A 25,199-nucleotide genomic window follows, 5' to 3' on the forward strand; every position below is an offset into this window, starting at 1 on the left:
GTTGGGTTTTTTTTCTTGCTTTAGACTTGTAATTCAAACAAACTGTTGCAAATATAAAAATAGCTGTACCTATTAGGGATTCACATTCTATTATTTATCTTGAGTATCATTATTATAATATCAGAAAATTGCAGCTCTCTTTTAAATAGGTGATTTTAAAAGGTTTACTGCATTTCTAAGGGTGATTTTATTATATCTTGGGGCACTGTATTCTCCTCTCCTTCTTCCTCTCAGAAGATTTCTGCAATTTAATGAGAGGTAATGGCAACTTTCACTATGAAGACTTATTATTAAAATATTCTATGCCCTAGAAAGCAGGCTAGTCCAGAGCATCCCCAAATGTTGACTAGAAAAATCTGCTGTGAGGCTTCTTTTTTTTAGAGTTTCCAGAGTTGGATTCCTATTTGCTTATCTCCTCTGAGGAAAAACTCTATCAATTCATTGCCCAGACCAATTCTTTGTTCACAGAAGGTACTTAACAAATATTGAATCGAATTGAATTACAAGCTCATGAACTACTCATTTCCTACCTTACCCTTTCCTTGGACTGAACTCCGGCCTCCCAGAAGGAGTACATGTTAGCCTGGACCCAGACTGTTGTTTGTGCTCGGGGGGGCCCAGTTGGCACCCTGAAATTTGTTGAGTTGTAGAGTTTGAAGGGAGTTTTTTTTTTTAAACCCAGAGTTGGGTTCCTACTTGCTGAGGAAAAACCATAAATTCATTGCCCAAACCAATCTCTTGTTCATAGGGAATACTTACAAAATAATGAATTGAATTGAATTACAAGTTCATGAACTACTCACTCCATCCCGTCCCATATTCTCTCCATAACCGAGCCAGGTCTAGAACCCAAGGCTGGTGAACAACCTACACGGGTGTCCCATTCCTTCTTCTTCTCTATTCCTTCGCTTGACTTTAAGGTAAAGAATGATAGAGAAAACGGCATTCTGTGACCTTTCAGATGATGGAATTGGGGTGCAAGGTGCGGCGTAACACAAAGGGGGTGACAGAATTCCGACGTTATCTATCGTCCCAGAGGAATTTCACCAGCTCAGCGCTAATATCCAGCATATAGTTTATTGGCATAAATTCTCTGAGGGAGGGGCTGGAAGACTTAGCAGATTAAAATTGTAACATTTTCATCAGGAACCCTATCCTCCCCACTCTCACGGCCACTGCCCTCCCTCCGCCAGCACCACCCCCGCCAGAAGGTGCCCTCCGTTCCAGGGAGTTAGGGCGGGCAACGAAGAAACAGCATAGGCCAAACCAGCAGGCACATGGTACATCATAATGAGGCAAGCAACCACCTGGGAGCCATCTTTGCTAAGGCAAAATCATAACAAACAAGAAAGATTACAACACAGACTGGTACAGATGAGCTAGGGCTGTTGTGGCTGTTTGGGGAGGGAGGGAGAAATTTCCCTTTCTGTTTTCTCAGAAAACATGCAAAGAAAGGATTCACAAACAACTCTGTTTACAAAAATATTGGTCACTTCCCTTTCCCTTTTCAAAGATGGCTACCCTGCTGTCCATTCTGTGACTCAGAGGGAACACTGCAGTATCTAGTAGGGGTGGAGAGAGAAACAGGCAGAGGGAGAGAGATTCAGGTCCACAAAGGTTGTTAGTCTTTCTTTATTGACGGGAATTAAAGTGCATATAACTGAAGGCAAAGTCCAAGGCCTAGAAAAAGACGGGAGGCCTGAGAGGGAGACTCAGAGATTCTGATGGCGGCAGAGGGGTATCCACCCAGAAAGGCCACTTGAGCTGCAGAGGGAGTGGGAGAGAAAAATAAAAAAAAATACAAGAAAGAGAGAAAAAGGGAGGGATGGAGAAGGGAGAGGAGGAGGAGGAGGGGAGGAAGAAGAGAAATGCCGATTCAGACAGAGGTTAACAAGAACTAATTTATTTCCCAGGGAAGAAGAGGATCACTGAGTTAATGACAGGATCATTCATCTGCAAGAGAATCGTGACTCTTCAGTTAGAAGCTTGGCCCAGTGCACAGCTTGGGGACAGAGATCCCCATGAGAACAAACAAAAGTGCGTGTATATGTATGGGGGTGGGTGTGAAGTGGCTTCCCTGGGAGATGGATGCTTCACTGTTCTGTAGGGAGGCATTTTCGAGGGAACTCTCCCCACTTATCTTTTCAAACTAACGAGAAAGCTGGAGCAGAGCCTCCTGGTGGGGGAGGACCCCTCCAGAATCCCCCAGCTGATGGCTCTGACTTTATTTGGTCCGTCCTGCCCCGCCCTTGTGCTGCCTTTGGGACCCTGGATGTCCCCACTCACCCACACAAGCAGTGCCGTCCTCGTTGGGCTCGTAGCCCCGGCTGCACCTTTTGTTTGTTCGACATCGGTAGCTTCCATAGGTATTGACACAGACTGGCTTGTCTCGGGGACACACGAATGGGAACTGGATGCACTCATCAGTATCTGAAAAATAAGCGAGGAGCCACTCACTCAGCAGTCTGAATACAGGCTTGATGAAGGAACCAGCGAATGGAGCTTTTCCCCTGCCAATCATTCTAATGGAAAAACTGCATGGGAAGACTTGTACGAGGCCTCCATTGTAAGCCCGTGGCCACCATGGGGGCTGAATGTCATTTTTACAATGGTTCCTCAGTCTATTGCAGAGAGGCCTTGATCATCCTTCCCATCACCCAGCTGTCCTGTGGGTTACCTTGCGAGGGGTACCCTTGGGCTCCCTTATAACAACTGATCCAGACTCTTGGCACCCAGGGAAATGCCTGACACAATAATTGCTGAATTACATACCCTAAATTGTGCTTGCCATACTCAGGACGCTCCTGGTTAGAGGCAGAAGACCTGGTGACCAATTACAGCTCTGCCACTTACTACTGGTATGAATTTTGGCCTTTTTGGCTTTAATTTGCTTTAACTATAAATTGAGGGAGCTAGACTGGATGGTCCCTTCCAGAATCCATGTGACCAGCTGGGCTAAGGCCAGTCATTTCCTGATGCATGATGATGATAAACACTATCAAACTATTGGACCAGACTATGACATCCATCCTTCGCTAATTCCTCTTTATATGGTGATCTTTCCTCCTTGCTCCCAAAAGTTTTCCAAAGCGCTTTGCCTAGATTCTTCCATTTCATTTGACTTTTGCTGCCGTTCAGCTTCATCAGACACTTTATGACCCCATTAGCAAATATTCTGGCCATTTCCTTTTTCAGTTCATTTTACAGATAAGAAAACTGAGGCAGATAGAATTAAGTGATTTCTGGAGGGTCACACAACTAGTGAGTCTCTCTTATAGGGAGTTATTTAAATATATTTATTTAAAATTTATGGGCTGTCCTTTCCCTTCCACCACTGAATTGTAAGCTCATTAAGAAAAAGGTCTGTTTCATAAACATGTTTGTACCCCACAGAAAGTCCCTCATGCACATTTGCTTGGTTTGAATTGAATGCTAAGATGGGCTTCAGTTAGGGCATCCATTCACTTTTTTCTGCCATGGCATTTCCTCCCATTCTTGGTCCTTCCAACCTTTCCAAGCCTTGGGCCTTGGGGTCTCTCCGTTTTCCCAGTCCTCTGACCCATTAACCCTCTGGCCCTGTGAGCAACTCACCCATGCACCTTCCATTGTCTTGCTGGGAGAATCCTTGGCCGCACTGCATGGTGGGAGGAAGTGGAGACACCAGTGAGCCTCGATGTCCCTGTCCCAGGCCCTCAATGGTCACAACACCAAAGCAGCTGCCATCCAGACCCCAGATCAGGCGGAAGCTGAGCTCAGGTCCAGTGCCTGAAGGCAGCCTCTTCCCTCATTCCCAGGTCTTTGCTCCCTTGTACTTAGACCAAAAGGGATTCGGGAGTCCAACTGCTGATACCTCAAGCTCCTGCTCTTTCCCCTTCTCCATATGGAATCTATGAGCCAGAATTAGGACACCCAACTTTTAGGCCCTCCTTTTCCTCCTTTGGCCACCTCCGGCCGCCTGCCGTGCTGGGGAGAATCGAAGGAGGGATGCCCGTGGCTATGAGAGGCCAAGAGGGTCAGAGCTGCTGCCCTTGGACAAGGGCGGAGCTGTTGGCTGGCCCTATGTTTCTCTAAGAGGTTTTGCCTCAGTTCTGAAGGTCACAAGAGGTCCCTGCTAGGGAAGCTTGCTTATTCAAGGGCTGAGAAGGCTAGGAAACAATAACTGAGCACCTCCATCAGCAATGGGCCTGCCCTTTCCAGATTCCCTTCTATGGGGCTGGGAGTAATGCTTCCTCTAAGGGAGGCGGGACCCTAGGGGGGGCCTAGGCCCTCTGCGCACCTCCAGTGTTGTTGGTTTGAGCGGCCCATCTTCCTCTCGGGGATAGGGGATCTCCAGCACAGAGTTAGTCTCGTTGCTGGCTACCCCTCGGCTCACAACCCTACCATCTGGCCATGTCACCTCCACGCTGCTGGGCTCGTCCTGTCCTGTGGAGAGAGAAAGGGCAGGCATGGCAGAGGAGACGAGCACAGGATTCATTTCCTCTCCCAAATCCTTCCACTAGAAAATTGTCTTGGAGAAGGAAGATCTTAAGGAAATGGCAACCAGGTCCTTTTTTTGTTTTTTGTTTTTTAAGAACACAGAAAGATAATTTAATCACGCATTTATGAAACACCGACTGAAGAATACAAAAACAAAAATGAGAATCCTGCCCTCAAGGAGGTTATATTCTATCCAGGATCTTAGGCTTAGAGACTGAGAACTGGGAAGGCCCTCAGAGGCTGTCTAGTCCAAGTTTCTCTTTTTTTGAGGTCCAGAGAGAAGTAGAGATTTACCTCATAGTCACATGGGTAGTTAAGTGCTCAAATTCAGGTTCTCTATTAATCCAGTGTGGTTCACTAGGATCTTGTTGCCCCTCTGGGGCCTAGAGACCAGGAACTAAGGAATGCCATTGTTGTTCGTACCATGTAAGCTAGTGTGGCAAGTGGTGCCTTGTTTCTAGGAGGGTCAGTCAAGCAGTGGGCATTAAGTGCCTATTTTGTCTCAGGTGCTGTCTTAGGTGCTGAAGATCCAAACTCAAAAGTTTTCTAGAAGGATGGGGTTTTAATTGGTATAACCTTTTGGACAGCCTTAGGAATGTTGGGAATAGATTGGGCTAAAGAGTGAAGGCTAGGGATGCTCTATAGTCAATATAAGTTGACTGGGACATCTTCTGTGGCTATGTAAGTGACTTCTGGGCCAGCTGGTCTCCTAACAAATGAGAGAAATTATTTTTCTATTATATTAATAACCAATTATTAAATTAGAATGCAGGATTCTTCTCTTTGGCTTCTTCATTGAGACCCAGCTCTTGTAGGTCAGCCTCTGAAGGACACAGCTGATTGAGATGGATCCTAGTCCTTGGGAGCTCTTCCATCTTAGGCTAGATCCCATCCAATGAGGAGACTTTACTTCTGCTCAGAATATAAACAGAATCTGGTTCTTACCCTGAGGGAAATGCATCCCTGTCCTTGCACCCCTCCATTAGAGTTTAAAGTGAGTTTACAAAGGAGAAAATCAACCAGCGTGATCTGGTTGGAGATGAACTCCCTTTCCGATCACTGGAGGCAGCTGATGAAGACAGGTTCTTGGCAGGAGAAACTGAAGACTTTTAGTCCATTTCCTCATTAAATGTCAAACCAATCATTTTCACTTGTCTGATGCATTCCCTTTTATAAAGATATTTAAGGGTTCATTATCTCCACTAGGGATCCTTGGCTGCTAAGAGAAACCACTGACCCTCACTTTGTCGATTATTAACTAGCCTAATTAATAAATTGATCATTAATTACCCAGAAATTCTGTCTTTTGGGTTTTTTCCTTCATCACAGAAGAATGGGTTATTTTGTCCCTTGCTCAGAGAACCCAAGCAACGTTATATAGGCAACTATTTCCTTTTATATCAGCATCTGCATTAATGAAGAAGTCAAAGCTACCACAAGATCCCCCATGGAGCCCTTCAGGTGAAAGGACCGTTTGAAGGGCAATATCACACTGCCTATATTGTATCGTACTGTGGCTCCTCACATTCAGACTCAGTATCTTTCCACTGCAACTGGAGGGGAAACCTTTGTTATCTGAGAAGCAACATCCAGAGTCAGGAAGAGTTGGGCTTAGAATCACGAGTTCTCAGACTGAGTCTTGGCTGGGATACACACTGGCTGTGGGAATGAGACAAGATTTGGTGGAAGAAGCTCTGAATTTGAAGGTCGGAGAGAATTACATTCAGAAAGGCTTGGGATCCTGCTTCAGGTACTTACTAGTTGGGTGATCATAGGTAGGTCTCTGGCGCTCAGTTTCCTCATTTGTCAAATGGGGATCATCCAAACAATCCACAAGAATTTATTAAGTACCTGGGTTAAGAGCATTTTCAGGATTTCCTTATATAGTGAAAGGAATGGACAAAAGGAATCTGTTTCTTTCTTCTTCCTCTAGCCTCCCACCAGGAAACAGGTACTGTCCTAGTCTGTATGTATGATAGGAGGGGGTCAGCACACAGAGTCCAGGGTACCAGGGAATGCAGGTGGAGCCCTGGGTGGAGAAGCAGGGTCAGAGGGCATCTATCATATATGACTTCCTCCTGAGATATTTGTTCTGATGGGCTCAAAGGGGCAGTATTATATAGGAGAAAGGGCATTAAATACTTGGGATGAAGGGTGAGGGGAAGATGAAAAAAGACCTCCAGCAGCAGCAGCAGGAATTTGAGCTGAGTCTTGGAAGAAGCCAGGGGATGAAGATGGGAGGGAGTGTGTACCATAAATGGGGATAGCCAGTGAAAATCCATGGGGTCAAGGGGTAGAATCCAGGATCACTGGATCATGGACTATATAAAAGATGAAGAGGGAGGAAAATATAAAAATTGGAACTGAAAGAAGGGTTCTTGTTCTGAAGAATTTTAAAAATAGAATAAAGCATTTTATATTTGATACTGGGAATGACTGAACTAGGGGAAGGGCGCTTCCTGCCAGGTGACCTGGGCCATATATTCCCTTTATCTCCCCTTGGTTTTCTCCTCCATATTAAATTTAAGCAGCATTTATTAAGCACCTAGTATATGTCAGGTTCTAGGCTAAGCACTGGGCATACACAAAAACTAAGTGCCTACTTTTCAAAAGTTTCCATTCTACTAAGCAATTATTGCAGTTATACAGTTGTACAGATAACCAGGGACAAGATACAAATAAGTAAACTGAAAATAATTTTGCTGAGGTTGGGGAGGGAGGGGAATTCAGGGATTGGTCTAGATGATCCATACTGCTAAATCCTCATGATTCCCATTGGATCCCCAATCCCAGGAATAGATGGGGCCATGTCAGAGCTGCCACTAGAGTAGGGAAGGGTCTCTGGGGGACTACGAGGGAGGCTCTGCTGCCCAGATTCCTTGAATACAGTTCTCAGTACAAGGCCCAGGGTAAACCTCTCCTCCTGCCTGGTACCAGGTGAAGATGACTCACCATGATATTAAGCAGAGAGGACAGGGGAGATCAGGAGCAGCCCTGAACAGTCTCAGGCAGTTACAAAGGACAAAGGCAATTGAAACAAACAGGACTGCTCTTTTCAGAAGAATTAGAAACAAAGCAGATGGTGGGAATATAGTTGGTGGAATATTTTTGCACTTTAATAAAGCCATTTTTATAGGAAATGGGGGGGGGTCCATTGAATTTTCTTTCCTCAAATGAGCTCCAGCAGCTTAGATACTAACCTTGTCTTACTTATCAAAAAAAAAATTGAGCTGAAAGCCTGGACAAAGGGAGCCTTTGGTGTCGACATCTCTAGAGCAGGGAATGAATGCTTTCTTATGGATTGTTGGGGGGCAGGGAAATGATTTGAGTTTATTTTATGTGTTGGGTAGCAAACAGTCACCCCCCTCCACACAGCAAGGAACAGTCAGCAACTGAAACTGAGGAGTTGAAACAATCATACAGAATATAGACTATTCTCTAGCATGTGTATGTGTGTGTGTATGGTGAGAAAGAGAGAGAGAGAAGGAGGGAGGGAGGGGGAGAGAGAGACAGACAGAGAGAGAGAGAGAGAGAGAGAGAGAGAGAGAGAGAGAGAGAGAGAGAGAGAGAGAGAGAGAGAGAGAGAGAGAAGAGAAAAAATCTTCACAGGCTGTAAGCAGAAAGCTAATAGATTTGTGATTGGCACCCTATCCAGAAGCATCCTGACAGAACTAGAAATGGGGGCAGAGGTGAAAAACCAAAGAGATCAAATAAGCTGAATATTGCAAATGAAAATACGGGAGAGACAAATCCCAAATCTAGAAACTAAGGCAGGCAGAAGTCTTAGAAGAACCGGAGGGGACAGTGACATACAGCAGCAAAAGGAGATGGACATACTTGTCAAAGAGAGGCTGCTGTCCTTCAGAATCCTCCCAAAAGAGATGTTCCCCTGTTCCTGAGCACTACGGGGCCTGAGCATCACATGCAGTTAGATTTGGACTTGGAGAAGCCAATTGTTGTGCCCTAAAGGACCCCTGCCTTGAAGGAGGAGGCTGGGGGACTTCTGGAGAAGGACAAAACTCACTGAGTCAATAAGGCTGTATATAAGGATGGGGAAGTAGACATAATGTGGCTCAGAGATCTCAAAGACGTGAAGCTCATTAGCAAGCCATGGTACCCAGAGATGGCAGTGACAGGACTCAAGTTGCAGAAGGGCCACTGACCAATACAAAAATATACAGATACATACGGCAAACGTACACACATGGACAGCATAAGACCCACATGACATGCACTCAACTCATTAGAAACAGACAAATGAATATCTAAATTACATATACATGGACAGGAAAATACGTATAAAATGCATTCAACTCACAGCCAGCATACTTATCATCAATCTGTGCACATTTATAACTCACATAAAATAACACACATACATGTGCAATACACAATACAAAACACAATACAGTCACATACATTTTTCTTCAGACACCCATTGTGCTTCAGAGAGACAATAAGTTTTGAAATGATTTCTGATGGATGGGGAGAGCAGGAGAGGAAAGGCTACCAATCACTCAACATTTCAAACATCAGACTCAGTCTAACAGTCAGATGGCTGGAGGGTGGTTCCCTTAAGCTGCCCTGAAAGGGCCTGGAGATTCATTTTCATTTCTAATTTTAGAAATTCCAAAATTTCTCCATAAATTTTAGTCCTTCCTTCGTTGTTCTCCTCCCATTCTTGCCACCCTTTCTTATTGCAACAATCACTCCTGATACTGGGCAAATATCAGGAAATCACAATTCTCTCATCTGCCAGGTTGGGGTTACCCCATTTTTGCCTTGGCTGGTTCTATATTTTCTGCTTACCCCCTTTTCAATCAAACCATTTTTATTCAGTCAAAATAGGAATTGGGGCACTAGGGGAAAATTCAGTTTAGCTACTGTGTGTGTGTGTGTGTGTGTGTGTGTGTGTGTGTGTGTGTGTGTATGTGGGGGGTGACGGTTGGGAAGGGAAAAACATGTCTAAAATACTTGTATGTGATTGAGGAAGTGATATGTGTGTATGAAAGGGCTGTCAAGAGACAAGGTGTTTTCAGGAAAGAGTTAGGTTTCAGAAGTTCTGGGAGATGTCAAAGATTTGGGAGGAAGAGATCTAAGATCAATGATTGAGAAATGAAGGGGAACTTGGAAATCATCCAGTTTCACCACTTTACAGGTGATGAATTAAGTTGGGTGTGGAGACTTAAGTCTGGGGTCCCCCGAGTGGTAGCAGAGAAAAGGATCCAAACTCAGGTCCTTTGACTTTATGTTTTCAATATGTTTCATTAAATACACTCTTTTTCCAACGATAGAGGAAGGTTTTCAATGAAAAGAGAGAGCAGAAAAGAGTGGAGATGTGGGGAGGGCTAATGTATCATAGATGATGGGAGCTGCTGACATGACCAGTGGAAGAGTCCCTTCAGCTACTGACCTCTACTGATGATCTTATAACATCCACGTTGCCATCTACTTTAGAACTTTAGGCTAGGAGGAGTGGAGGGTGGGGAAGAAGAAGCAGAGGAAGGGCTTCCCTCCAGTGGAAAGGTCCTAGGAAAAGAATATGGTGGCTATTGGACCTTAAGGGACTGAAAGCCCAGAGTTAGATGGACCAGTTGGGCTAGCTGGTAGTGGGAGATGGGCAGGGGTGGAAATGTACCACCTAGGGAAGGAAGGTGAATCACATCTTGGTGATATTGGGATGTAATTACTATCAGGAATCTTCTCAACAGATCCTGCCCCTGCAGCCCCTTTATTCAATTAGTGAATTCCTGTCCAGATCTTGCTATTCTCACTTCTAACTCAGTTCTACTCCTGACTATCTGGGACTTCCCCCTCCCAGTTTTTCAGATCGATTTTCTATACTTTCTTCCCTTATTAGACTCTGAGGGTAGGGATTGGTTTTGTATTCCATGTTTATCTGCCTCCTGTTTTCATCCCTTCCTTGAGTTTCCTTCCTTCTTTTTTTTCTCCTCCTGATCCTTTCTTCCATCCCTAAGCCACATCTTCAATCTCCATCTCAATATCTGGCAGTTTTGAACTTCAAATTCTCTGTGGTGGACACAGCCCTATAGATCCCAGCTTGGTAACTTCTTACCATTTCTCTTCTGCTTTTTGCCCTGTTCTCCTGGGCATCCTTCCCTTTTCTCTCCCTTCCCCATCTGCTTCTCTATCTTCGATGCTCTCTTGTCCTAGCAGAATGTCTCCATAAATCAGGAAGCCTCAGCTGCCTCCCTGCTCTGTGAAGGGAGCCAGTGTTCTGGGTATTCCTGCCACTGGGAAGGACACCTTCCACTGATCTGTGCTTGTGGGGACTTGTCTGCCAAGTTGGCTCAGGGGGCATCCGGGCTGCCAGGCCTGGAACTGACCCGGGGGATCCCCATTCCTAAGTAAAAAGAAACCAGCCTCAGAGGGGCTGTTCAGTCCAGCACACTGAGACCTGACAAATGCACTGGTCTCAGGGCCCTTGTGTGTTGTGACAGGGAAGTGACACTGGGGGTGGGCAGTGGGGCTCTGGAGAGGAAGCATCAGTTCCTGGACCAAGAACGCTCCCTTTGATCCTTCCTAGAATTTCTTGAATTGTTGCCTCTCCCTGCTTCACTCCATCCTCAGGTGATTTCTCTAAAGCCCTGTGTCACCTGGGGCTCAATGAGCACCCTCTGATTGGGTCTTCCCAAGAAGGCTTCTTGCTGCCTTTCTAGCTTCCTATAGTCTTTTATTTACTCTGTGATCCAGGTACAATGACCTGATTATTGTTCCTTGGTGCATTTGTATTTGTCTGGAATACTCTGCCCCCCAAGTTTCTCTGAGAAGGCTTTCCTGGTCCCTCTATCAACCCTCCCAAACTATCTTCTGTCTCTTCCTGGGATCTTAAATGGACTTGCTTATTTAAATATTGTTTCTCCCATTTAAATGGAAGAGCTCCTTGAAGGAGCAGCCTCCATATTTTTGTCTTTCTTAGAAAAAGCCTGATATATATGTAGCGAGTGCTTAGTAAATACTGGCTGAGCCCACAGAATTTAAGGGGACTGCCCAATGGAGGGGAAGGAACTCCACAATTTCTTTTTTGCACCAAACTACTACCACTGTTTAGGTAAGAATATAGTGAATGAATGACTGGCAATTGATAACTGTAATAATTGATTGATTGTTGATAACATGGACATTATTTTGGCAATAATTGATAACTGGTTGGTGATCACAATAATAGCTTATATGCTACTCTTGTATATATTAGACTATATTTACAAAATATTTTACATAAATTTTTATATTTATATCTATTTTATATACATTATCACATTAAACTCCCTGAAGGAATAATTCTGATACGATGAATTCTATTTAGCACATAAGGCAATTGGGGTTCAGAGACGTCAAATGACTTGCCTTCAGTCACATTGACCCCAATTTTATCAATCTTTCCATTGCATCACACTATCTCTCAGTCTTCCCTGCAGAGACTGTGGAGACAGGGAGAAGGGGTGCTAAAGGACCTTTTAAAACAGGCACTCAAGGCTGGAGTCAGGAGATCTGGATTAGAGTTATGCCTCTGATGTATGTCACCTGTGTGATGGTGAGCAAGTCACTCACCTTCTTTGGGCCTCAGTTTCCCTATTTGTAATAGGAGGAATTTGGCCCAGATCTGTGATCTTTAGTATGGATCATGGCATAGGCAGGTGGACCAGCCGCTGATGGGCCATCTCCCTGAGCCATGAGGAAGTCCTAAGGGTCCCTAGTCAGCAGAAGAATGTGAGAATGGATGGTAGGACAGGTCTGGAGAGGGTAGTACAAAGCCAAGAGACTCTGAGGAAAGACAGAAGAAACACCTGCCTTCTTGGTAGAAAATCTACCAAGTGTGTCTGCCCAGCAGAAGGAGCTCACCTGGATATATAGCGGTGTTAGGGCTTACAACAACTTTGTGGAGCCGGCAGGACTGTGATTAACATCCCCATTTAGCAGCTTGAGCAACTGAGGTTCAGAGAGGCAGATTTCAGGCTGATGTAGAGAAACGTTTTCTAAGAATCCGAGCTTTCCAGAAGCTTAAGAGGCAACAAGTTCTCCCTCACCAGAGGTTTTGAAATTGAGGTTGGATGGATTCTTGCCAACGACAAAGGGATTTTTATACCTGGGACAGCACAGCTATGGAAACTACAGTAGGAAATACATCTTCAGGTGGGAGTGGGAGGATATAGACCAGTAGGAGCATTGTAGTGCTAAGGGGAGAGATCAGAACAGCTCCATATGGTTGTTATTCTTGCTAACTGGATGTGAAACTCTATTGTTTCTATACTTCCAATGCATTGTAAACACTGTCAGCACACTTTAAATTTAGTGCCTTGGGACAAAGACCACGCTGCCTTGTGACAAAGACCACGCTGCCTTGTCTTAGTTACAGCTCTGATCGGTGTTCACAGTGAGTGCTTAATAAATGCTTTTTAATTGATATGGTAGAGGTCATCAAGTATGAATTAGAATAAACTGCCTCTGGGGTCCCTTCTAACTGAGATCTTGTCCAAGGTTGCCAAGTGTAACTCAGATCTGGGACTAGAAGCCAAGATTCTCCTGACTGAATCAAATGTACTTTTTACTCTTCTACCTTGCTTCCCATGACTTCTAGGCTCATCAAGTGGCCAAATCATCTGAAAAGCACCTCACTGTCAGCAGTATTTACTCTCCAACATGAAACCCAGATTTCATTTAGAATTATCCAAAGTTGGTTTGGACTCACCCAGGCCAAAGTGTGCCACCGGCTCCATCTCACACAGGTAGCCTGAGCCCCCATCAATGATCCTCAGGTGAGCCCCACTCTTCTTGGTATAAAGCACCACCTTGGCTCCCCTGGCAAAGGCTCCAAACTGGGTCCGGGGCACCACACGAAGCCAGTTATTTTTGAATCCCTGAGGTAGGGAGAGAAGAAAGCTCAGTTATTCTCTGAGGAAGAAGAGTAGCAGCAACCAAAGTGTCTACATAGTCATGGGATCTTGATATGAGGATCGAAGTGAGATGTAAGAAAAAAAGTAAGAATGAAACAGGGGAAAGAAGGAATGGGCAAAAGGAAAAACAGAATGAAGGAAGGATTTAGGGGAACAGAAATGGGGAAGATGAGGATGTACTGGAAGGAAAGGGAAGGACAAAAGCAGAAATTGTGGATGGTGAGAGGAGTGCTCCTGGGATCATGTTTTTTTTTTTTTTTTCTTTAACAGGCTGAATGTTAAAGTTAGTCCCCCCGATTTAATCCAGTGGGCATTATTAAAGCTTCCTCCCACACTCCTACATCTGACATGGGCTCTATTGGTCTGGTCTCCCACGTACCTGGTTCCCTCTGAAGACAGACAGAGGTTGTGCCATGGATTCTCCGTGGGACAAGACCAAATCCAACATTCCGTCACCATCAAAGTCTGTCACCACGCCCCCTGTAACAATACAGATTTAACTCTTTATTCTAGGTTAGGGAGGGCAGAGCACAGGAGAAAACTTGCCTCCTGAACACAAGATTGTGCATAAGCAGTGGGGCAGAAGAGTGGGGACAGATAACTAGCCACTGTGAGTTCCTGCTGGTGATTCCTTTTGGGGCCAAGGGTCCCTTCAAAAAGACTGGCTTGAGTTCTTACTCTTGCACCTTCCTGATATGGCTTTTAAAATCAACTTCATCTAGGATTAACTCTGCCCTAGGCACTGGTAGGCCAGGGAGATGTAAAAAAGCCCATGAAGACACAGCTCAGGCTTTAGTATCAAGCCAGCTTTGCTGTGGTCCTGCCTGATCTTGGACTTGATTTATCCTACATGGCCGTGGGGTGGGAAGCTGTTGGATGTGACACCCACCTATCCCATTCTTCATGGCTTGACCCTTAAGTGTAGAATGGGGACCGTGTGAACCATGCTCGCAGAACGTCTGATAAATGTCAACAGAACCAAAATAATAAGAATAAAAAAAATAACAACTCATAGCCCTAGTAAGACAGCCAGAGAGTCACCAATAGCCTTTGAGACAAAGAGATTTGTCCATGATTCACAAGACACCAAAGGCTATTGATTTCGGTAACTCCAACCCTTTGACTTTTGTCTTGCATGTCTTTCTTTTGCTGAGTTGTAACTCAACTGGTCTTCTTGGCTCTAGACTTTTTTTTCCTCCAATTTATCCCTCTCATAATCAAGGTAATCTTCCTAATGAACTTCTCTAATCCCCTCCTCATTTACTTGAAAATCGTCAATGGCTTCCCATTGCCTACTGAATTAAATATCAGTTCTTGATCCTGACATTTAGCCTGACATCAACCTCCAACTGCAGCCTTCCCTCACAAATGCTCCAGCCAAACTGAGTTATTTTACCCCCCCCCCATTTCTGTGCTCTAACTACTCATGCCTCCTTTACTCCCGTTGTTTACTTCTCAAAGTCCTTTCTTTATTTCAAGGCTCAACACAGGTGCTCAAATGTATCCTTCCTGATTCTGCTGGTGAAAGTGAGGTCTCTCTCCTTAAACATTTAATAGATTTTGCCAGACAATTCCCTTATGTTTCTTGCCTTCCCTTGTCCCGTGGCTCTTTATGTCTTTCCTCTCTTTGATCATAATAAGCTTTTTGAGAGCTTATCTAGCTTTGTATCCTTACAGAGTATCTTGCACATTGTAGGTGGCTAATAAATATTTGTTAAGGTGTACAGCAAAAACTGATCTGTAATTTGACTTTTTCAGAGGGTCCAATTTTCAAGTCTCTTTCATTCATTGGCTAATTTCTAGGTTCTATGTATTGACAAGTTGTTTAGCTGCCAAAATTATTTTCCTACTTATGGTACTCTCTTTCCAACTAAATACCTCCAGTGGCTCCCTATTATCTCTTGAATATAATATGCATAAATCTTCTCCTTGGTATTTAAAAGTGCTTTATAACCTGGCTTCGACCTACTTTTCTAGTTTTCTTATGCTTCCTCTTCTTCATGAACTATTAAGTGTATATGCAGCTAAACTAATCAGTCTGGTCCAATTCTTCATGACTCCATCTGGGTTTTCTTTTTCTTTCTTTCTTTTGGCAAAGATACTAGAGTGGTTTGCCATTTCCTTTTCCAGCTTATTTGACAGATGAGGAAACTGAGTTAAGTTAAACAAGGTTAAATGACTTGCCCAGGATCACCCTGCTAGTAAGTGTCTGAAGCTAAATCTGAACTCATGACAATGAGTTTTCCTGACTCCAAGCCCAGTGCTTTATTCATGGCACTGTCTTGCTGCCTTAAAATCCACTTTATTTCATCTATATGCTCTCCATGCATTTGTCCTAGCTGTCACCCATGCTAGGATGTATTCTTATTCCTGACTCCTGGCTTCAAGGCTCAACTCAAAGCCCATCCTTTCCCGGTCAAGAGTTGTTTACATGTTCTCAATCTCATTAGACTATAAGCTCCTTTGCTTTTCTTTGTATTTCCAGTTTTTAGCAGGGTATCTGGTGTTCAGTAGGCGTTTAATAAATGCTCCTTGATAGACTGATTGGCCTCTGCCCTTATGGTACTGTCAAATACCTTCCCAAAGCCACACAGCGGGTAAGTTTTGAACCCAGTTTTCCTGACTCTACATTCCATTTCCCCACCCTGAAAGGACTCCTGATCTTGAAAGGGGCAAAGTACGGGGTTGGGTCACAACAGACAAGGTCTAGATCTGAAGTAGAGTTATCTTTGGGTAAACTTGCTTATTTGTGTACAGATTCAAGTGCAGGTACCCTTGTCTAAACCAATTTGATCAATATTAAAATTTCTTAAGCCCCATATGGGGCCACTGAATGTGAGGATAGTGGATAATTTGGCAATAATAAAAGTATCAAGTATTCTGCCAAAATAAATACATTCATTTCATTAGTTTGCAAATTTGCTTTTGTTTTTAATAAATGATAAAATTTATACCAAAGGATTGTTTTAAAATAAATTGCTTTATCATTATCAGCAAATGTTTGATTTGTATGCCTGTTTTATATATATATATATAACCAGAATTGTGTAAAAATTCTTCAGGTGAAAAGCGATCATGAGTGGAAGAAGTTTAAGAATCCCTGATCAATATAATCATATATTTATGATATTATATAAATCTATATAATCTTCCAGAGACTAGAGAAGAAGGAACCACGCAAGTCTGCCTTGCTCTCCTCTTCCAAATAACCAAATACATTTATTGCTAAAACTAAAAATCAAACAAACAAAAAAATCAGCTAAAGTCCTGCTCATCCTCCTCCCTCCATTAGCAGCTGCTGCTCATCAACTGCATGGGCAAGAGGCACATGACTAGGATGCTGCCTGGATGCTCGAAATCCATCATGCAGCCGCTAGCTGAAGCCCACCTGGATCTGCCCAGGGGTTGTTGGGGGGGGGGGGGAGGTGAGATCCATCTGGTAGAGAACCAGGCTGGCTTTCATAGCACCGATTAGCCTGAGGGTAGATGAGGGAAAGGCTGCGTGTATTCCAGACACCTCTACCTTGGCCCTTTCAGCATCAGGAACCCTTTCAGTGTGGAGCAGTGGAATATGCAGGCAGGAAAACTGGGTTCAGATCCCATTTACCACCCCTGTGACCCTGGACAAGGGTTTGCTTTAGGTTTTAGTTTCCTCAACTGCAAAAGGATGCAATTGTGCTAGATTGCCTTGAATTTCTGTTTAACTTCTAAATCTGTGATTCTGAGGTCTTGTCTCACTATGTTTAATTTTTCACGTAGTGTCTAGGGCTCCAGTCCTCCCTGGTTTGTCACATTTGCTACTTATTCAGCCCTAATAATAGCAGCTCATAAAAGATGACATCTATATGGTCATTTAAGGTTGGCAAAGCACTTTATAGGCAGAGTATTATTTTGTCCTCACAAGCCTTTCATTATTCTCATTCTACAGATGAGAAAACCGAGAGCCAGGGAGATGAAGGGATCGACCAGGGTCACATAGATCAGTGAGGATCAGAGGTGGAATCCGAACCTAGAACTCTCCTAATTCCAGCTTCAGTGGTCTTACTTCTCCACTGCTGCTTAGGTCTAGAAGGACTCAGAACTTGCAGAATTTCCCATGTAAGAAGCAGAAGCAGGTCCAGAGTCTCTCTAACATTGTCTATTTCCCCCCCACAGAGCAGTGAGCTTCAGGACAAAAGTGTCCATCCCACCAATTCCCATATTTTGCTCTGGAATCCTAGGGATGGGAAATCCCTTCTTCCCTTTTTGTGTACTAAAATCCCCATAGCTGCATTGCCAGCCCTCATCCATCAACCCCTATACCCTTTCTCTTTGTGATTGCAGTTAAGTGAGCAAAAGGAGGGGTATACAGGCAGTCGATGCTACCCTTCATTGTCTACCTTCATCATGACATATAAACAAGGGTGAGTTGGGCAAAGCTTCTTAACCTGTGGTTCACAATCCCATGTGGGGGTCAAATAAATGAATGTGGGTCTCATGAAATTATGATTTATTCTCGATTTTTAAAAGTTTTTTTATTTACATAACATATGCATGGGTAATTTTTCAACACTGACCCTTGCAAAACCTTCTGTTCCAAATTGTCCCCTCCTTTCCCCCACCCCCTCCCTAGATGGCAGGTAGTCCAGTACATTAAATATGTTAAAATATATGTATGCATATTTATACAATTATCTTGTTGCACAAGAAAAATCGGACCAATAAGGAAGAAAACAAAATGCAAGAAGGAAGGAAAAAAACTGTGAAAGAAAACAAAATGCAAGCAAACAAAACAGAGAGAGTGAGAATGCTATGTTGTGTTCCACACTCAGTTCCCACTGTTCTCTCTCTGGGAGTAGATGGCTCTCTTCATCACTGAGCAAGTGGAACTTGTTTGAATCAATTATGATTAATTATCAATAAATATTTGATTTCTATACCTATTTTATGTACCTATATATCCAGAGTCATGTAAAAATTTCTCGGGTGAAAAAGGGTCACCAGTGGAAAAAGTTTGAGAATTCCTGAGCTTGAGGATCTGGAGTTGAGGAATACTTTCTTACCTGTGCCCCGACCCTCAGGCTCCAGGGCATCTCCAGGATTGAGTTCTTCGATGAGGGGGTCAGCATGCTCCCTGCGGATGACCCTATGAGGAAAGAGATAACACAGCATCAAGGAGTGGAGGTTCTTAATCTGTAGTCTGTGGGAAAGAAAAAGGTACCCTTACTTTCAATAACTTTTGGTTTCTTTGCAACCTTGTACATTGTATGCATTTAAAATTATTATCCTCGGCTTGCTCGGATTGTTAATAGGGTCCATGGCTAGAAGAGTTTGAGAATTGGGGGGTTCCATAACTTTTATTTTGCTCATATGGTCATCACTCTCCTCCTGGAACCAACTTATTCCCTTCACTCCTAACTTTTCATTGGGAAAGATGACAATCATAGAGGGTATCAACCAGCAGCACCATCTCATTTAGTAGATGAGGAAAATGACTCTTTGAGAGAAAAATGACTAAGTCAGTGTCCCACGGTGAATCTGGGGCAGAGCCATGTTCTGGTTCTTCCAGAAACTGCCAGGACCAGAGCACAAACACTCACCCCTATACCTGTGAACAATAGGTGTTAATGCTGAATATTTCCCAAGAACCACAGTGTCCTTGGCACTGCCTGGAATGCCCACACAACACACCTCAGCTCCGCTCGCCCCCGTACTGTGGCTTTGCTTGCTCCTCCCTTTTTAAAGGCTTTCATTTATTTCTGCACATGTTGCTTTCCCCCTTTTATAATGGATGAATTGTAAACTGCCTGGGGAAAAACAACTGATTGACAGTGGAGAATGAAGGGGAGAGATGTCCTTAAGTGACCCGAGGGCTTGGAAGGGTTCTTCCCTTCCTTTTACAGAGAGGTGGAGGAGGAAAGTGACTTTCTTTATGTCAGTGGTCTGACCGCTGAGCGTATTCATAAGGAAGCCACATAAATAGAAAGCAACCAACTTTACACAGGAGTCCCCCTCCCTTCCCTTACTATATTTAGGGGCCCAAGCTGTGACAGCTGTCCACACAATTTTTCTTACTCCTTTTCTTTCCCGCTCTACTATTATTACTGACCCAGATTTTTAGCACCCGATGTGTACGACAAATATGGGGGAGGACAGAAAAACGTTGTATGGACCATCTAGAAACATTTCTGGATCACGTTTGGAAGATGCTACTGAATCCAGAAAGTAACCAAGAACCCTGGGGGGCTCTGACAGGGCCCAAAAAGAAGGCTTCCTGGATTCATTTTAAACAAAGATGGGAGAGTTTTCTGTGAGAATGTATGTATCCGTGATGGAGAGAATGTATCTTTGTGTGTCTGTATCTCTCTTGGTGGGATGTGGACTTGGTCTATGTTACTGTGTATGCGATTTGCAAAAGTGTGACAGTACAATATGTATCCATGTGTTTGCTTGCTGGGGACACATCTGGACTAGCTGTGTGCACGATGCTAGGATCTCTAACGTACATATTTCCTTTATGGCCATCTCTACTCTGACCAGTCTGTCACCTGTGCCCTGAATACATTTCTGTTACTCTCTTAGATTGTTATGATGATGCTAGGAGCCCTTAAAAAGTCACCCTCACATATTAGATAGCAGAACCCTGATTGTTGTCATCTGGAGCACCAAGGAGAGTGTCCCAATGCCTTGGGGGATTGGGAAAGAGGAGTTCCACCCAATGAAAGAGGCAGGTGAGAAGACCCAGCCGTGTGGTGCTAGAAGGAGTTAACACTGCCACAGGCAGCCAGCTGTGTAGGGACCCCAGCTGTTAGACCCTCTCCTACTCACCATTGTGTGCTCAGGACCCAACCATCTGCCACAGGGACCTTGGGCACAGTCGCTTACCAGGCAACTGGCTCCCGGGCCACAGCTAGGGGCAATGCCTCCAGGACTGCAGTAAACATTCACCCACGTGGGCAGCCATGTGCTTAACCTGTTCCCTGCCAGACCCCGAGCCAGGCTGATGCCCTTCAGCCTACTCTGTGGTCCAGGAAAGGGTATCTGGGCATTTGATTGGGACGGATGCTTGCTGCTAGGTGGGGGAGGGCAGAATTTGTGTGGGAAGAAAAAGATGGAGGTTCACGAGAAGAATTGTCAGAATACTTGAGTTCTGGGGCCAGAGAGAGGCAAATGAGCTATACCTCTCCCTGCACAGGGGCCCCTGGCAAGTGACACTTTATTAGCCAGAGAAGAAAAGCACGTCTCTGTTAACGAGCAATTGATCTTCTGCAATTAATCTGGAAGTCGTGAATAAGCTTTTTGCAAGGCACCTAATTAGTAAATCTGGTGCCTTCAGGGGGTGATTACATCCAGTCAGGATTGATGCTTTGTTAATAATTATATTTTAAAACACGCTTAGTCATAGCTCTCGCCTTTTATTAATAGTCATTGGCCGTGGTCCGGAGCTAGGGAGTTGGGAGTTTTGAGAAACAGAGTCAAGGATCTGGGAAATTTCCAGCCTCTCCAGCCCCCACTCTCTCCATTGCTGGCCTTTTCCTTTCTCCTTAGCTGAGTGAGCCGCATAAGCTCATCTGGACAGGATTCAAGGGAAGTCAGGCTACTTGGGGGCCAGGGGCAGTAGAGTCAGGACTGAACAAACAAGACTCAGTGTCTGTCCTCCCCACAGAAAACACTCACTCTCCTCTCTCACTGTAATCCTGAAACGTGCTTCTATCTTCCTCCAGTGTCCACAACAATCCACTTTCTCAACTGTCAAATCCCCTAAATCATTAATTTCCTTCCTGCCTCCATCACGTGGATGCTGCCTTCTGCTCTCACCCCGGCCCATTCAGCCCGTCTGGTCTTTATATTGTGGTGGTTGTTTGTCCTTCTTTTTCTAAGTGGACCATGACATCAGGGAGCTGGTGCCATGACTTGCAGGTGATTGGATTTAAGTGAGGGAGGGGTGAGCAAGGTCACCTGCCTCGATTTCCCTTCCAGAGCCATCTGGGTCCAGGGGCCAAATAGAGATCAGGACAAATAGAGATGGCCCTGGATGCAGTGGAAAATCTTAGTCTTTTTTTTAGGCTAAGGGCATTTATATAGTGCTTCAGGGTTTGCAACGTTATCTCATTAAAACCTCACAACTTTCAGAAGCAGGTACTATTATCACCCCCATTTTAGAGATGGGAAAACTGAGGCTGGGTCCCTGCCTCAATTGATTCCTGATTATTTGTTGTTTTCTTTTAGAACTGAGGATTTAGAAGCAGAAGGGACTTGAGAGAACATCTCATCACAAGATCAAAGAGCTGGAAGGGACTTTAGGGATCATTTAGTACAATCCCCCTTATTGTTATTATTTTTTGGTTTTGTTTTGTTTTGTTTATGGAGGCAGAGTTAAGTTACTTGCCCAGGGTCACACACTCTGAGGTCCAATTTGAATTCAGGTACTTTTGATTCCAGAGCTGGAGTTCTATACATTATGGTGCTGCTACCTAGCTGCCCCACAACACTTATTTTTAAAATGATTTTCTTTTTTTTATTAAAACTTTTAAAATTTCAAAACATATGCATGGATTATTCTTTGACATTAACACTTGCAAAACCTTGTGTTCCAAAATTTCTCCCCTTCTCCCACCCCCTCCAATATATGTTAAACATGGTAGAAATATATATTAAAATCAATATATGAACACATATTTATACAATTATCTTGCTGGACAAGAAAAATCAAATCAAACAAAAAAATGAGAAGAAAATAAAGTGCAAGCAAATTCTATGTCATGATCTACCCTCAGTCCCCACAGTCCCCTCTTTGGGGGCAGATGACTCTCTTCATCAAAAGATCATTGGAACTGGCCTGAATTTGAAATGAAGATTTTCTAAAGTCACATAGTAGAACTGGAATTTGAACAAGGTTCCAAATCCAGGGTTCTTTCAGCTGGGGAGCACCATTGAGAGACCCTCTGTCTTCCATCAATTCCTCCCATCTTTCCTAAGTCTAGCTCACTGACTGGCCCTTTGCCCTCAGAAGAAGGGGGCTGTCCTCTGTCCCCTGTCACCCTTGCCAGCATCTAGGGTGAGGGACCAGAGGCATCAGGAAGCACGTACCTGAAGAGACGGTTGGCGGAAGAGCCTCGATAAGCGATGTTGTTGAAGAAAACTTCCAGCTCTTGGTCATTATCGAAGTCGGCAGCAATGACTGTGCGGACGGGAGATGGCATGGAGAATTTGGGAGTGGCAATGTCCTGAGCAGAGAGAAAGAGAGAGGTCAGGAGCAGCATGTGAGCCGGTGAGGGGTCTGCTCCTGCCAGGGAGGGTCTTTCACTCTCCCCCCCCCCATCCTGGGGCAATTAATCAATCTACAAATACTTATTAATTGCCCATTTGTGGACAAGGAGCTCCAAACAGTATCTGTTTGAATATAAATAAAAGTAAATATGTAAGTAAATAAATATCTGTTGAATTGAAGGAAATGAGATCATCCTGACCCAGAATACTTTCTTTTATTGGGCACCATCACTGCTTGATAAACCCTGGAGAGCTCAAATTTGCCCTCAGGACAGCTGAAAAGGACCTTAGAAACAATTTAATCTCTCCATTTTACAGATGCACACACTGAAGCCAGAGAGAAGTCACTTGCTTATGTACATGCAGGCAGTAAAGGACAGGTTGGCTCATTATAAATCCATTTTTCTTTTCTCCTTGTCCTTGTCTTAGGGCTATTAGGAACATTGCTTAACTCAGATGATGGTACTCCCTTGGATGATTAAGGGGGAGGAATGCCTGGCTTTGTCTGACTAGTGAGGTCCCTCTCCCCGCTGGCCCTGTATCCACCCTGGCAGGTGAGGGATTCTCCCCCAGTCTTAAAAGGTACCTGCTCTCATTTTCTTCCTTCCCCTATATCAGTGTGTCCCCTTTAGCTGGGGGCTTTCAAGCTTCTACACGTATATGTGGGACCTGCTGACTTTAGCTATTTTCCTTGCTGCCTTAGCCAGATAATTATTAATTATTATGAATAATTAACAATGGAAATAACTAACTCATTATTAATAAAATAAAACATTGCTATTGTTATCGACAATATTACCAACATTTGTATAATGCGTCAAAGTTGGCAAATTCCTCACAATAATCTGGTGAAACAGGGGGCACCAGAATTGTTATTTCCATTTTAATAATGATACTAACTTATATCACACATATTATGTGCTAGGTGCTATGCTGAACACCACAATTATTATCTCATTTGATCCTTACAACAATCCTGAAAGGTAAGTGCTATTATCAGCCCCATTTTACAGATGAGGAAGCTGAAACAGGTTTAGTGAATTGCTGGGGTGACCCAGCTAGTTAAGTGTCAAGCATTTAAGGTTGGATTGAATTCAGGTCTTCCTGACTCCAGATCCAGCTCTCTATCTACTTTGACACTTATCTGCCCATTTTACAGATAATAAAACTGAGGCTCAGGGCCAATAATTTAATTGCCCAGAGAACGAATATCAAAGATGAGAGTCAAACCTGGGTCCCATGATTCGAGGTTGAGTATTTTTTCATCCTATCAATCCCAGCAGTGTTATTCCCAAAAGGTCCCCCTCGATTGTACTCAGAAGTGTCTTTTTGGGACAGCTAGGTGGTGTGGTAGATTGAGCACCAGCTCTTGAGTTAGGAAGACTTGAATTCAAATCTGATAGATGTATGATCCTGGGCAAGATACTTAATTCCTATAGCCTTGCCAAAAATAAATAAAGAAAAAAAGAAAAGTGTCTTTTTGGATGCACAGACAGATGAAAGGATGTCAGCCCATGACCAGGTAGGGACAACCTGACTCCAGAATCAGGAGGCTGGGACCCCTACAAGCTGATTGAGTCTCTGTAGATCCCTGGGGAAAGAGATATAATGCTAGAGAAGAGTTTTCCCCTTGGGGTTTCCTGACCTTTTAGTTTGGGAGTGAGGAGCCTGTGACCTTGGAGAAGTCCCAATCTCACAGCACGGCTCATTGAGCCGAGCCCCAGACACTCCCTCTGTGCCCTCTGGGAGTCATAAGTGTCCCTCTCGCCATTCCCCAGGCTCTTGCTCGGCTGGTCTCTCTGATGACTGCTATAATGAGCCTGTGGCTGGCGTGGCTGGCAAGCCGCCCACTCCAGAGAGGCCAGCCCCCTGTTATGGGAGGCCAGGGAAAGAGGTCACTCCCCATCAGCTTGGTAACAAGGCTGATTTAAAGGTTTGCTTCTCTAGCCAGGAATCAGCCACAAGCATCCATGGCAGGCTGGGGACCTGGAAACCCAGAAGGGAGCTTCCAGTTTCTTTCTCCTCGTCTCCTGATTGCTTCCTTCTCCTGGGCATGTGCCTCATTCCCACAACTTGGAAGTTCAATCTCTTAATCCTTACATGTTACTCATACATCCACAATTCAGTCAAACTTCCACTTTCACACCTTCGTGCGGCTGCTCCCATGCCTGGAAGGTACTTCTTCCTCTTAAAATCCTAACTTTGCTCAGGGACTGCCGCCTGGTACTCTCTGAAATGAATTTGGTTTACTTTGTATTTATTCATGTGTCTACATGTTTTCCCCTACAGAATCTAGGTTCACTGAGGCAGAGATTTTAATTTTTGTTCTTGAATCCCCAGGGTCTAGGACCACTGGATTCTGGTATCTGCCCTGCTGCTGTGCCTTCCAAAACCCTGGGTTTTATAACCAGCCCTGTAGCTTCTTTGCTATCTGCCCTGCAGCTGAATCCTCCTCTATGTTCTGTCTCCTCTTATTAGAATATAAGCCTCTTGAGATCTGGAATCCTCTTGCTTTTCTTTTTGTATCCCCCCATTTAGTATAGTTCTTTGTACATAGTA

The 25,199-nt window shown here is 44.2% G+C and overlaps 1 protein-coding gene across 3 annotated transcripts in view; it reads right to left on the minus strand.

The window, feature by feature from the left end:
* Positions 1–1,058: 1,058 nt before the first annotated feature.
* CRTAC1 (cartilage acidic protein 1) overlaps positions 1,059–25,199 on the minus strand; it is a 183,025-nt gene continuing 158,884 nt past the window's right edge. Inside the window, exons 8-15 of one of the 3 annotated variants that reach the window (XM_031956215.1) lie at positions 22,461–22,597; positions 18,434–18,516; positions 13,771–13,871; positions 13,187–13,355; positions 4,277–4,422; positions 3,592–3,634; positions 2,287–2,430; positions 1,059–1,318 (exon numbers count right to left, since the gene is read on the minus strand). In XM_031956215.1, coding sequence (XP_031812075.1) covers positions 1,167–1,318; positions 2,287–2,430; positions 3,592–3,634; positions 4,277–4,422; positions 13,187–13,355; positions 13,771–13,871; positions 18,434–18,516; positions 22,461–22,597 — 975 coding nt within the window. In that variant the 3' untranslated portion in view covers positions 1,059–1,166. Of the gene's footprint in view, positions 1,765–2,286; positions 2,431–3,591; positions 3,635–4,276; positions 4,423–13,186; positions 13,356–13,770; positions 13,872–18,433; positions 18,517–22,460; positions 22,598–25,199 lie in introns of all 3 variants that reach the window. The other 2 variants (XM_031956217.1, XM_031956216.1) reach the window with 2 other exon arrangements.

The sequence above is a fragment of the Sarcophilus harrisii genome, chromosome 2, assembly GCF_902635505.1.
Source record: "Sarcophilus harrisii chromosome 2, mSarHar1.11, whole genome shotgun sequence".
In the NCBI taxonomy this organism is placed as follows: domain Eukaryota; kingdom Metazoa; phylum Chordata; class Mammalia; order Dasyuromorphia; family Dasyuridae; genus Sarcophilus; species Sarcophilus harrisii.